The following is a 15,330-nucleotide window of genomic DNA, read 5'->3' as shown; positions in this document are numbered from 1 at the left end:
ATCATCGATAAGAATAGAGACTATTTCATTTAATAAATGTTTTGTTTTGATTTATAAGTTGTTCGGGTTTTTTTTTTATCTAAAAGAAGCGACATTAATTTCTGGACGACCTAATATACAGTTTGTTTATTTTGTGAAGATGAATGAAATACTACTAAGTGTAATACTAAGTTAGTTTTTACGTTATGGAACGTTGTACAAAACAAGTAAAGGGTAATCAGACTTCATATTATAGTTTAGCTATAACAACATCTCTTTTGAAATAACATCAATCACCCACCATAAGTTCATATTTTACGTAAGTCAGATATTTTGGTATATTTTTATATATTAAAAGTGTGTCATGTGAGACCCTAGAAATTATGTCGGACATTATAGTTGCTCGTGAATAAGAAAGGTAAGAACGATCGTACAATTTGATAATAAACTATATGGTGGTTTTACGTTTTAACAAAAAATTACCTTCCGAGGTTTAACAGTCTCATATCAGTGTACGACGATAAGTAAAACTAACGTGTACGCTTGTCAATAATAATTGAACTTGCGTGTAGATGTAAAAGCTGCATGTACTGCATTTCCTACAGAGAATCCTTATAACAAGAGTTTTAAATGTGTTTACTCGTAACACATCAGCGTGTATTCAGCCAGTCACTCTTGTTACTGACAGAAAAGTTCGTTGTCGACCAGCAGAGCTACTTATTATTTTCTATTGCGAAGAAAGGTTCAAACGACCACAAACTTGAGTCATCTGGCTACATTTTATCAAAGAAAGACGTGTCATGCAGATTAGCACGTGATCATGAAATATTTCAGATCTCCCAAGTAAATTCGCTCTCTCATTAAGAAATAACGCGACATAGACTTTAACATGTGACATTTGAGGCTGTGTAGATCTCATAACTAAGTACACTATTAAAGAAGAGGCAAGCCATGCAGGTTATCACGCGATCACCAGGTATTTCAATTCAAACAAGAGTATGCACCTATACATCAAGAAAAGACGGGACATTAGTCACATTATCACAGGGTCATGAGGGTTAACAGCATCCTACTTTTCCTTTGTGTTAATGTGTTTTATTGTTCAATGTTTATTTAGTTACGATTGTAAGGTAAAAAGTAAAAAAAAACTAAATAACTTGGCTTACCTTTAGTGTCCATGAAATTTCTAAATAACCAAATAAAACGGTACGTTTATTTCTTTTTTGAGCCAACTTGGAAACGGTTTAACTCAATTATTTGGCTTACCTTTAGTGTCCATGAAATTTAAAAACAACCAAATAAAACGGTACGTTTATTTCTTTTTTGAGCCAACTTGAAAAAGGTTTAACTCAATTATTTGGCTTACCTTTAGTGTCCATGAAATTTAAAAACAACCAAATAAAACGGTACGTTTATTTCTTTTTTGAGCCAACTTGAAAAAGGTTTAACTCAATTATTTGGCTTACCTTTAGTGTCCATGAAATTTAAAAACAACCAAATAAAATGGTACGTTTATTTCTTTTTTGAGCCAACTTGGAAAAGGTTTAACTCAATTATTTGGCTTACCTTTAGTGTCCATGAAATTTAAAAACAACCAAATAAAACGGTAAGTTTATTTCTTTTTTGAGCTAACTTGGAAACGGTTTAACTCAATTATTTGGCTTACCTTTAGTGTCCATGAAATTTAAAAACAACCAAATAAAACGATACGCTTCTTTCGTCTTTGAGACAACTTGGAAAAGGTTAAACTATTTGTACAAGAAGAGCTCAGACCTTTCTAAATTTCGGGCAATCTTGGTGAATGTTGTTGCAATACTAGAAATGTGCTCTTCTAAACATATATCACAACTGTGATGTTGATATAAAGACAATTTTTATGTTTTAATTTCACAGTATTAAAACGTGTCCAAACGATGCGGAACTAAAAATATATCAACAGTATGTAAGTATTAAAAAATCACAATCATGAATAATAGTGAAATATAAACTCGAACGAAAACCTATCACAGTCATCTTAGTTTTGTAGCCAATGAATTTAATCAGTCTTACTTTGGTAGCCAAGGAATTTATTTAGATCAGTTGTATAAACTAAGATGACCGTGTACAGCTGATCTAAATAGATTTATTGGCCACATAGATAGAAAACTGAGGAGGAAGTACTGGGACGTGCAGAGACAAAGGAAATATCTATACGTAAGAGGCAGAAGATGTGCTATTTTGGGCATATAATTAGATCTGAAGGAAGGTTGACAGATATTTTCGTGTGTAAAATTGAAGGAGGGGAAAGCGACAGACAGACCTGAGACTCGATAACTTGAGAAAATGGAACAGAGATGAGAATCTCGAATTAGGAGAGTTGGTGACAGCAACGAGAAAAAGAGAACAAGTCGTCGACCCTCAGAACTAAAGAGGACGCTACGACTGACTGATTGTCTACCAAATCAACATGACTGTATTCAGCTCATTTAAATATATTCATTGTCTACCGAAATAACATAACTTGTGTACAGCTGATTAAAAAAAATGAAATCAAAATAACTGTATACAGCTTGTTTAAATACATTAATTGTCTACCAAACTAGTGACTGTGCTAATGGCTGATTTGAAAAAAACATTGTTTACCAAATTAATATGACAGCTAATTTCAATACGTCGTCTGTCTAACAAAGTAATATGACTATATACAACTGATTTAAATAAATTCTTCACCAAACTAACATTACATTACAGAAATAATTTAAATAACATAATTACAAAATAATATGATTATTTAGCCTGTTTAAATAAAACTTTGTTTTGAGTAACTTAAACTATACAAATTGACTTAGGTTAATGGAATACTAGCGTACTCGAAGAAAAGCAACAAGTAGCTTGAAACATTGTTTGATGCATACATATATATGAAAAGGTATAATTAAATTAACAAAATAAATCCTACCTTGATTCTGATCCAGATCATTCTCTTCATTTCCGTCAGTTGGAATGACAGTCAAACTATCTTGCGCATGCGTTCGTAGCGACGCCATTGATAAAGGATTAAAACTTCCTGTTTGGCGAATACCATTAGCCAGAATATCCAAAGCTGTTGATTCGTGACATGCAGTTTCATCAAGATTATTTTCACTTTTAACATCTGCTTCACTAGTTATTACAACAACAGGGGGTGGGAGCGGCTTCGCCATGACTTTCAAGGCAGGAAGTTTAGACTTTGTGTTAATTTTCTCTTCTTCAAACATCATGTTTTTTGTACGTTTGGTGTATCATAAGCGAGCGTCCAAGCTACTGTTCGTTTTTGGATCTAACTGCTATCAATGTACTCCTTTCTTGTCTACTTTACTGGTTATCTCATCACTCTATTAGCTCTACGCTTTTACATAATTTTCCTCTTGCACAAAGATACTGATTAACAGTTTTCGTATTCATTCTAAAAGTTAATGTTTTATTTTTCGTTGATTTTGTGAAGTTTCGTAGATTAATATTTAAACGTTTAGTACAGATTTTGAGTATCATACTCGATTGTTTGACTGCCTCCTACAAGTTAAACATGAAACGAGCAAATCAATAATGTTTCATTTATAAAACCAGACATGTCGATTTTAATAACTATTTTGTTTTAGTTTTCAAGGCGTTGTTTAATGTTTTGCGGAATCACAGCAGAACTAAGGCACAGATATAGAAATTATAACTAGGCCAACAATAAATTAATCTTTTTATTTGTCGTTCAATCGTCTCGATTTATCTCACTGCCAGACAACGGCAGCTGGTCTATCACATGCTCGTAATCTTGCTCTGTTCCTGTAAGTTTATTCACGGACATCACCATGACGACAAAGTCAGTTGTGCCGAAACAGTGAAATTTTTCATTTTTACAAGACTTTTCAGAAACAACTTTAGCGGGATGCTTGAGCTTTAGTCCTCTGAAACACTATATGTTTTACGTTTTTACAAAAATGCTCTAATTTCCAAAGAACCTTGCAAAGCTTCTGCTCTTCTGACCAGCTCAGACATTCTCACCTCTTTCACGACAGAAGTCTTCTTATTTTCCCACAACAATTAATATTAAGCCGCCTGCAAAATAAAATAGACGAGACCTGCATTCTTGTAATTTGAAAAATATTAACAAAAAATTCATACAATATGTGTCTCTACATAGCAATTAGTACTTGCGGTAAGATTGTGGTGATCAGATATCAAACGTTATTAACCTAAGTCTAATAATTAATTAGTAACTAATTCTTAACTTTTTTTCATAATAAGGATGACATATCTATAAATATTAACTATTTATTTTATAACTACATACTCATTAGTAATTAGTTTCTATCTTATGTTTCATCAGCTAATGTGTTGCCGTCTTCATGAAAGTTCTAATGTAAATTTTTCTTTTAAGATTATTTTTGTGTGAATTAATTTCAATTCATGTACTTCTTTGGTCATACTTAATAAATATAATAAACGTTAGTTTCTAAAGGGAAAAAAAATTGTACAATGTATTTTTGTTTAATTTGTAAACTGTAGGAATAGTATTAATACTACTACACATTACAGGCTATGTAGCATAAGCACAATATCCCGCTCAGTTTTTTCAAGAATCATTTTCTCCATATTTCATTGGAAGGCTGTTATAAGAATAATTATTCCTAGACATTTTAATTTCCAATCCGCTTCTGACTAACTTGCTAACTTTGTCGTACTTAACGTACTTCTCGTATCTCTGGTATTTCGTTGAAACACAAACTCAAAATTTACAAAACTGAAGTAACTAACTGACTAACTAACCAACTCAATAATCACTACATCACCGTTAAATACTCGATACTTGTATGTTAGTCTAACTGACATTTTCTTTCGCCTAAATCGTCTTCTAAACTTTCAAGAAATTTCTAGTGATTCAGTTATGCGTTTGTCACGGGATGTTAAAAACCCCTTTAGATAAAGAATGATACAGACGTCAAATTTAATATATAGCCTACAAGATTATAATGAAAATATTAATAAACAAGCTGTTCTAAATATTGGTTGTTTCTTACAATATGAATCACAATAAATCGATAAGTACACTGGAAAACAGCCAATAGTATAGATATACATTAAAAATCATTTTATGGTAATGTTAGCTATCATGGGAAGAACACTGATTGTAATTAATTATCCATTATATATTCTTTATTACTAGAATAATGTACAAGACACTTTAACAGTTAAGTTTAGAGAAGGTTTAAACGGGTAACTAAGAAATCTTTATCACAAGTTTAACACAATAACAAATGTACCTGATGGTGACAAAACCGTCTTTAAAATTTGGTACTCTCAAAGTGGGTTCCTCGTCATCAAACTTAAACAGTTAGTATACATATTTTCAGATGTAGAAATGCAATTTCCATCGGGTTAAATTTAAAGGCTGTTTTTGTTTTGCTTTTTGTTTACAGTAATGATGATGCCCCATTATACAAGAATACGCCTGGATATACGAGATGTATAACAGACAAAATAATTATATTTTGGTTTAATGTGTATTTTAGCATTTGTACATTTATGACAATTCCACTTGCCGCCGTCTCTAGTTTCTAAACCATTGATCAATCGGTAGTACACAAACATGCTAAGGAATTTACTGTTACTCTTATAACGGACCCACAGCTCTAATTGCTAAGAATATTTTGTGATATCACACAAATTCGAACTCAGCTCCGTAGCTCTGAAATCCAGAGCTCCACCACAGGACCAACCCGCCTCTTAGTATAATATACTTCAATATTTAATTATTTCAATCATTTACTTACATGAAATTATTTAATGAATAAAATGAAAGCTATTAAGATATTAGTCTAAGGAAGTTGTGTGGATTAGCTGTAACTTTTAAAAATTAAGTGCTAAAGATTTTAAACAGTTATTATTATGCAATGACGTCGCGCAAAGCAATGCTTCTTAAATTGAGTCATTTATCAAAATTTCATACTCGCCTCTACACACACACGCTAATAATATAAATATAGAAAGTGTAAGATGCTGTGCATGAACACCAAAGATTAAGACATCATATATTTAAACTGCTTAAGTTCTAGCCATCAGAAACTAAGTTCATTGTTTAGGACAGGAAAATTGAAACAATTTCTTTAACTGATTGAATGGCAGTAAAGGCTTTGGGGCCTTTTTGGAATTGACTAGAGAGAGTTGTAATCATACAAATGATCCCACAACAGATGCTCTTTAAATCAACATTAACGCAAAAAACTAGTACGAGCCCTTACCGATATCAAACTAATTTGTTTTTGTTTTTAGGTGAAGCCTCTATTTGTTTATTTATCGATTAGCAAAAACTACACAACAGGCTGTCTGTGTTGTGCATCTTGCGGGTATCAAAACCCGATTTTTAGCGTGATAAGCCCTCATACTCACTGCTTAGCCACAGGTGGGCTAAGGAAAGCCCTCAAAAATTGTTTTACTTAAAAATTACTCTCAAATATTACACCAGCAAATGGTTTTCTGAGTTTATGTATTGGCTCAAATGTTTCAAAATAAGTCATTGTAGAAGAAACGCAAGCTGATTAGTCTTGTAAGTTAAGATTTCAAGTCTTACGAGTTGTCATAGTAACCAATAACAAATGTTTCTTCTTTTACTTGAGTAAAATGATAATAATAATAATAATAACATCCCAATTTAATTTAAAAACATGCAAACGTAATGTCCACCAGTGGGTCATCAGTAAGTTTGCGGACTCACCACGATAAAATCTGGGTTTCGATTCCTCTTGATGGACAGATTACAGATAGCCCATTGTTTGGCTTTGAGCTAAAAAAACAAAAAACAAACTTAGAAAATCCTCTGTAGTAATAAAATCACTCATAAAAAAATTTAGAGTATGGTACCATCTTCTCATAATTTAACAATATTAATAACATAACAGATTACACTTCAAACTAACAAAACATATTCTTACACACAATCTTATCCACTGGATTTCAAACTTTCCTGGTTATAGAGGGTGAGTCCTACCGTCATGTATTTACCCCAGACGTAAGAGAATACCCAAAGTAATTGTAAATCACCTTGTAAAATTTTTATATTATCATTATTCCTTTAGAGATATAAATGTAAAACATATAACTTATGGCTGATATGAATATCTAGTACAGCTCATGTAAAACTATATAGCTTGCTAGTGTCTTCGAGACTTCCTCAACGATATGGAATCTGGTGCAATAGAACAAGAACTAGCCTGAACATTTAAAAAACCCAAAATGATTGTTTCGGAAAGCAAATAAGATATTCTAACTTAAAACTTATAGCTGGAATCTTGGGGCAAGCACATTTATTATATCGACTACAAAGTTTGAAAAGTGTTTCATTACATGTGAGGTCTAACAAATGATCAAAAAACATAAACAAATTATATAAAACGTCTTATTATCGAATACATTTCTCATGCTTGACTTTACATAGCAACAGCAAACCTCAATGAATTAAAACCAAATCAAAGCAACAATGTACTGTACCTGTTCCCCGGTGGATATATGATAACTTTGCGGACTTAAAGCGCTAAAATCAACGTTTTGATTCCCCGAAGTAGACAAAGCGTAACCATTCCATTGCCTAGGTTTACGCTAAAAAACAAAACAAAAAATAACATATGTATACCTGCGACGGTTACTTGTGAAGTTTGTTTTTTTTTTATTTATTATCCTCTTTTATAATGCTCTTACAAGTTTTGGATTAAACCATAAAGTTCTGGATACATACTTTAAACGCTTATATAGATAGGTTTGTGTAAACAATAAGTAACTAAACCAACAATCCCTACTTCTTTTGGATATTATTTGCATTTAGTGATTGATAAGAAACCCTTACTGTGACAACTACAAAAGGTTTTTAGCTCAAGCCATGTATTCAAAGAAGCTTGTCTTTCAATCACAATGATATAGATAATGGAAGAAGTAATGATATCTTGACATAAACAATGTTTCAAACCAGAAAAACGTTTGATCGACATGTTACACATCGTAACCAAAATTATTACAGCAATACACAACAAATCTTAACTCTTCACTACCTAAATATATAAAAATTCTTATTACATTGTTTAAAAATTTATATAAAAAAGAAAATTAAGTATTCAGTTTAACCTTACGTAAGAGGCAAGAGTACAGACTTAAGATATGATTAACGAAGACTTGTCGAGACAAATTGTTATGACTTTACATGCCCATTCAGTTGGCAATTATTGCTATAAGTAATATACTTCATTTTGCCTTTTGACATTGTGACCTTTTTCGGTTTCTATCAAGTGCCAACCTAGACTGTTGCAAGTAATACAAATTTTTTATATTATTTGTTACCAAGATTCAAAATAATGGATTTTCAGTCGTGGGACTAACTAAGGTGACCAGGTAAGACAAATTAGAGCGCTGGTTGAACAATGTCCTACCAATACACACATTATTTTAAAGCCTGGTTGTCAGTAGAAGTATGACATTTCTTGGGTTCTTACTTGTAATCTAACGTTAAAATTAATTTATTTCCAGTGGTGTGAAATCTGGCTAATGCTGGAGATTATGAACACGTTTTTTAAATTGCTGATCTACTGTTATAAGCAATAAGTTTTTATGAATTTTTCAAAAAATAGATATGAATCCCAATCTGTTATTCGATTTACCTGTTTCGGGGAATTTCACACCTCATCAGTAACATATACATATATATTTACTCCACCACTATATTAAGCCTTGTCTTGTTCCTTCGATTTGCCCTTGTCCATGGTTACTGATGAGGAGTGGAATTCCCCGAATCTGGTAAAACTCAATGTACCTGCTGAATGATCCAGAAAAATAAATTAATAATATCAATGCTTCATATTCTTCAAATCATATATATATATATATATAATTTCTCTGCGGTGTTTAAAAAAACAATTCAAATCACCATGCAAATATTTTTGTTGTTCCTTCAGATTTCGAACACATTCCTACTCTTTGTCTACTGTTACAAGCAACACGTTTCTAGTGGTACGTATTTTGTTATCCGTGGACATTACAATACGTTTCTTCTCATTCTGGTGTACTGTTACATGTAACGTATTTCTAATGGTATCTATCGTTCATATCTGTTGATATCATGAATACGTTTCTTCCACTGCTGGTGTACGGTTGCAATTAACGTGTTTCTAGTGGTATGTATTGACATTATGTTTTTCACTCTGCTGGTCTACTGTTAGAAGCAAGGCGTTTGTAAGGTTTTTATGAAGGGGACGGATTCTTTAAAGTAGGTGTCTGTGACTTGTTGGCGATACATTTTGAACAACAAACAAACAGCACACAGTCCACTTGTTTTAAAATAATATATCCAAAACAAATCAAACGTATATACAAATGTTTGTTACACAGTTAATAACCACAGTTGTATCCAGAGCTTGAAATAATTGTCTCTTATTCGTTAAAGTCTATACAGGTTGGTTCAATCACTTTAGAACACAAATGACAAGACAAATTATTCTTCTCTACTCTGTTATTACAATACAATCTGTGATACTTTCTTTAAAAATCGCCACAATATGCTCATTATGGCCAAACCCACAATCATGCAGTCTAGATCTATCTATTGAACTAGATTTTCGACGCATATTTATACCCCGATAGAGGTCTAGAATGTTCCACACTACTAGATATCATGATGCAATAATACTTAATTAAAACAACGAGTAAAACTCAGAAGGTTCTAGTAGCATGATGCAATGATATAACAATCACCAATTCTTAACTAGTGAACTACATAATGTATGATTCGTAAACAGTTACGTAAACAAACTTGCATTAAACTATTGCTCCTAAAAATAATTACATTTAACATTCACATTACACTTAAACTGAAACAGTCGTGTATATCTAACAATAAGCCTCTCTTCAAGAAAAATATTTATAATATTTTTATACTATATTAAAAGACTGATTTCAGTTCATGCACAAAGTCAACTCATACAGTCTGCACTAACATCTGCAGTCCCTTTGGTGGCTTCTGGGTTACCCACAGGTTTGGAGTCGAACTTTGTAACTAGGTTCAGCTTCCAGAAATGTATGCAGAGCCAGTGGTTTGAGTCATCCCTTTTCTTTACAATTACCACTGGTGAACAGTAGGCTGAATTCGAAGGCTCAATGATTCTGGCTTTTAACATTACCTCGACTTCTTGCTTGATCAAGTCTCTCATCACAAAGAGTGTGTGGTAGGGCTTCACCATGACTGAATCCCTAATCGTGGTCTCTATCTTGTGTCACACACTGTCTGTTTTCTTGATCTTCTGTGAGGACGTCTGCATAGTAGCACAATAGATCTTGTAGTTCTTTCTTCTGCTTGCCAGTCAGTTCTTCACTGATGTTGACATCTTCGTATGTTTCATTTCCATCCAGCAGCAGTCTTATGTCTAGTAGCTCTTCATCTTTTTTAACACAGTCACCATCTTCTGGTTCTACATCTATGACAGCCACATCTACAATGTCCATCTGTGCTTCAATAGCTTCACCCATTAGGTCTTCTTCCCTCTCAAAGTACCTCTTCAACTAGTTGTCATGGTAGACCTTGGTCTTCTCATCCACTTTCACCTTATAGTCCATTCTGTTGACCCCTTTCCACTGCAGCGTGAGTTTGTTGTTGTCTGTGGGTAGCAGAAACATGACCTGTTGTCCGACCTTCAAACGTCAATCCTTCTTGTCATAGAAGTGCTTCTGACTGCCTTGAGCTGCATATAAATTTTCTTTAGTGAGTTGACAGGTCTCATTCGGTCGATCTATGAGGTCAAACACGTGCTGAAATGTGTTCCTCACTTCTGACTCTTTCTCTTGTTAACAGTTTGAACAATATATTGTTCTTCCATGCAGTAGCTCAAAGAGTGAAAATCCTGTACTCGCTTGTGGGACTTCTCGGTAAGCAAATAATACTGCCTGCATGTACCTGTCCCAGTCACGTAGTCTCTCTTGGCACATTTTCTTTAGCAAGCTATTAAAGACTCCATTAACTCTCTCACAAAGTCCTAATGGGGTTGTATAGGGTGGTAAAGAGCTGCCTAGTGCTGATGAGTCTGCACACATCTTGCATCAGTTCTGAGGTAAACTGCGTCCCTCTGTCAGTCAATACCTCTTTTGGAAAGTCTACTCTACAGAACAATTCCAGGAGAGCTTCTGCTGCTATCTCCATTTCTTGCTTCAGCATAACTATGGCTTCTAGATGATGTGTTGTATAGGCAACTACTGTCAGCATGTACCTGTTGTGCTAGTTGAATACAGGTGCTAGTGGTCTGATCAATTCACAGCTACTCTGCTGAATGTCTCTTCTATGAGAGGCATGTCACCAAGTGGTACCTTGGCTACATTCTTTCTAGGTATAATCCTTTGGTAGATGTCACGTGATTTGCAGAATCTCATCACATCTCAAATGAACCACAACCAATGGAAGTTTCTGGTGATTCTGTGTGCCATCTTTGTCACTCCTAGGTGTCCTCCCACAGTTGACTCGTGAGCCAACTTCATCACTTGAGTTTGGTATTCTGTTGGTACTATGATTTGTTTAACTTCCCCAGTAGAACTGCTTTAACAGATCTGGTACAGCGCTCCCTTCTGGTCCTCTATTCTGTAACTCCCTTTGCCCTTTGTCTTGTGCTTGACGTTCTCCTGGGCACTGTCCCAAAGTTTTTGCAGTGAAGTGTCTTTCTTCTGTGCTTCCTTCAGTTCCTTTAAACCTACCTCTCGCTATCACCTTTTGAGAATTGCTGGGGTTTAATGTCCTGCTTGATTTTCTTTTCTTGAGCTCTTGTACTGACTGAAGATGCCTCATCAGTCTCCTTTCTGTCTGGTTCCTCCAAACTTCTACTGCCTGGTATATTGCCAATCATCAACTCATAGATGGGTGCTTTCACGCACGCACATGGCCTCAAGGTCTCCCATACAGTATGGAGTGTCCACCTTTATTATTGCTATGGGAAACTTTCTCACTGTCCCAGCAACCAGCACACACCTTGTCCATCATCTTGTCATCAGATACTAGACTGGCTCCAAATGTTGCATTGCTGCACCCAGGATCTCATGGGACTTTCACTTTACTGCCCAAGACATTGCCTTTACCTACGGGCATGTTTTGGTTTGTTGACACCTCTTGGTGTTTGTCACATGGTCCAATCACCACTGGCACTGTTGACCCATTTACTAGCTTGATCTGACCATCGATCATGCACGGGTTTAATCATTGTAAATCTAATGAGTTGTCTTCATTCTGTTTCATCTGGCAGCAACATCCATGGTGACAGTCACTCTTTTCTAGGTTTTTGCCAGCACCATCTTTGTAGATAGCTCCAGCTGATTTATGTTAAGATTTCAGCTGTTGCTTGTTAATGACAGACTTGCACCCACACGCAATGTGCCCCATTTGATAATAAGCATATATTTCTTCTCCCATTTGTCTGTTGATTTTTTGTCACCCTTGGTGGCATTCTACTTTTTGTCAGCCACCCTTGGTTTCGATTTTGACTGGTTATTCTTAGACTTGCCAGTTATACTCCCTCCATGGGCTTCCATATACTTTTCTGCCATCTTGATCATCTCCTCCACGTCTTTCGGTGTTCTCTCTTTTTGGAACAGTGACATGTCAGTGGAACAGTGTTCATAAACTGTTATTGTATTAGTAGATCTGCCACTCCTTCAAAACTACCTTTATACTTGGCCGTATTAATCCACTTTGTAAAGTATCACTGTAGACGTGCCACAAACTGAAATACAATTTCTCCAATGTCAGGTTTGGCTTTTCTGAACTTCTGGCAAAAACCTTCCTTGGTAAGTTCATAGCGTTTCAGCAAGGCCACTTTTAACGTTTTATAGTCCACAGCATCTTCTAAAGTTATGCCAGCATATATTGTAGGCCTTTTCCTGTGAGAAGGCGTCTGAGACAGACTGTCCAGTTGTCTTTGTCCTAGTTCTGAATTGGGGTGAATCTTTCATACCTCTCCAGGATAACATCTATGTCGTATTTCTGTTCAGCAAATTTGGGCAGCTTGGATCAGTTGACCCTGACTCCAACATCATTCTTGGGTCCTCCATCTTTCTGTTTGGTGAGCTTGGCAATCTCAATTTGTTTTCTTATTCTTTCTCTCTTCTCTGTTGATGCTCTTCTCTCATTGTTATTGCTTATCAAACACTCATAGATCACCATCATTGACATGGTTATATAGTGTGGTTGTGACCTCTACAATATTTTTTTCCACTACTACAGCTGTGTGTATATAGGCCTATTTACCGCTGTATTTTCTTTTACCACCGTTTACCACTGTAGATCCTGACTGGCTTGTCACTGTCAGGTTTTTATGTATGGGTCAGATTCTTTACAATAAGTGTCTGTAACTTGTTGGCGATATATTTCAACAATAAACAAACAGCAAACAGTACACGTGTTTTAAAACAATATTCTAAAATAAGTCAAACGCGTATACAAATGTTCATAACTAGAGAACTACACAACATGTCATTCGTAAACAGTTACGTAAACAAACTTGCGATAAACTATCGCTTCTAAAAATAACTAAGTTTAACATTCGCATTAAACAGTCTGGTATATCTAACAATTTTTAGTGGTATGTAATTTTGTTATATTTTCACATTACGAATATATTTTTCTGTTGCTCGTCTGTTGTTAAAAGTAACGTGCTTCTAGAGGTATATATTTCTGTTATCCCTCGATAATACGAATATATTTTCCTACTCCTGGGCCCCACAGTGGCACAGCGGTATGTCTGCGGACTTACAATACTCGTGGTGGGCACAGCACAGATAGCCCATTGTATAGCTTTGTGCTTAATTACAGACAAACAAACAAACTCACTCCTGGTTTCAATTACAAGTAATTATTTCTACAAGTACGAATATCTGTTATCCCTCAACATTGCGAATACGGTTTCCTACTATTGATCTTCTGTTACAAGTAATGTGTTTCTAATGATATGTATTCCTGTTATATCTTGACATTATAAATTCGTTTGTCCTGCAATCAGTCATCTCTGAAGAGTAATGTATTTCTATCTGCGTATACTCTCGTTGTTCTGTAATATTTTGTTTGTATACATATTTTATTTATTCACTTCCGTTAATTATCTGCATAATGCTCTTGTAATTAAACCACTACCTGATTTTGCTATTTTATTCATTAATATAAATTTTTCTCCAAAATTTGGTATTAAATTCTAGTTTTAATAGTTGCCTTTTTCTTCGCTCTCTTTTTTTCATTTTTAATTTAATGTGAAAAATTCAAATCCAAAATTTCCAAAATACGAAACGTTTTTCAACTTTCTTTAATATGCTTCCTGGAATGGAAATTATTTCCTTTAATTAGTTTCTTTTTTTAAGAAACAAAATGTTATTAATTTCTTCTTAAATAAAAACAAAGAGCATATAAAACTAGCATGATAAATCCATGTAATAAAGGCGATTCACATACACAGTAGAATAAACTTACAGACTGGAAAACATCCTTTCTCTTCTAGACTACTCCTTTAATCAGCTGAAGTGTGGCGACTCCAAGAGTAACACATCCAGCTTCGTAGATTAAAATAAAATCTGAGTTGAACTCGTGTATATTTAATTAATTTCTTCGCCCGTTGTCGAACAGTTAGTCATGTGTTCAGCTTTAGCACATTAATGCAGCATTAACCATACACAGAAAACACGTCTGATTACAACTAACCTATAGACTTGTATAAGAATCGAAAATATAGTCCGTAGAGCGTTAAGCGTTAGGTGAGATCGAACGCGTTTTGCTTCTCAGTAAACTGAACTCTTCAGCTTTGCCATGAGTGTCTAAAAAGAAAACGTGTTTTTCCTGTGTATGGTGCCCTGGCGGTGAGTGCTGAAGAGGTGGATTTGTTTAATAATCTATTCTTCAAGAGCCTTATTTTCTACTTGCCTTTTCCTATTGAGTTGTCTCTACGTTTCGGCCTGTTCATCTCATTTTATTGTGTTGTTGTTATACATATTTGTTTCTTTAGGGGATTAATTATGTAGTCTCATTTTTTATCGAATTTGTATTCTATGTCTCTTATATGTTTCATTCATTGAGCATTAGTCTTTCTGCCTTTTTCTGTGGGTGTTTCAATACCTTTCTCGTTATTAACATGTTTTATTTATCCTAAAATATTCCCTTTCTTCTCTTTATCGTTAGATCTTTACTTTTATGCTTCATTTGTTTCTTTCTCTTTTTTTTTTTTACATTCCGAGTTTAATCCTCATTTTCTTCTTTCGTAACTTTCTTTACTGTATAAGTAATATATATGTGTAGTAATACGAAAATTTATTATAACACCCCATTGCTCCTATAGTTTTAGGGGT

General features: G+C 34.4%; 1 protein-coding gene across 1 annotated transcript in view; it reads right to left on the bottom strand.

Moving 5' to 3' along the window:
- Window positions 1–14,741, bottom strand: part of LOC106460019 (putative thiamine transporter SLC35F3) — a 54,249-nt gene extending 39,508 nt beyond the window's left edge. Inside the window, exons 1-4 of the mRNA XM_022386618.1 lie at window positions 14,462–14,741; window positions 7,477–7,584; window positions 6,704–6,772; window positions 2,918–4,047 (exon numbers count right to left, since the gene is read on the bottom strand). Coding sequence (XP_022242326.1) covers window positions 2,918–3,218 — 301 coding nt within the window. The 5' untranslated portion in view covers window positions 3,219–4,047; window positions 6,704–6,772; window positions 7,477–7,584; window positions 14,462–14,741. The remainder of the gene's footprint in view (window positions 1–2,917; window positions 4,048–6,703; window positions 6,773–7,476; window positions 7,585–14,461) is intronic.
- Window positions 14,742–15,330: the final 589 nt, after the last annotated feature.

Source organism: Limulus polyphemus, unplaced genomic scaffold (assembly GCF_000517525.1).
Source record: "Limulus polyphemus unplaced genomic scaffold, Limulus_polyphemus-2.1.2 Scaffold694, whole genome shotgun sequence".
In the NCBI taxonomy this organism is placed as follows: domain Eukaryota; kingdom Metazoa; phylum Arthropoda; class Merostomata; order Xiphosura; family Limulidae; genus Limulus; species Limulus polyphemus.
Note: the sequence above shows the minus strand (reverse complement) of the source record. Positions and strands in the feature narration are given on the sequence as shown.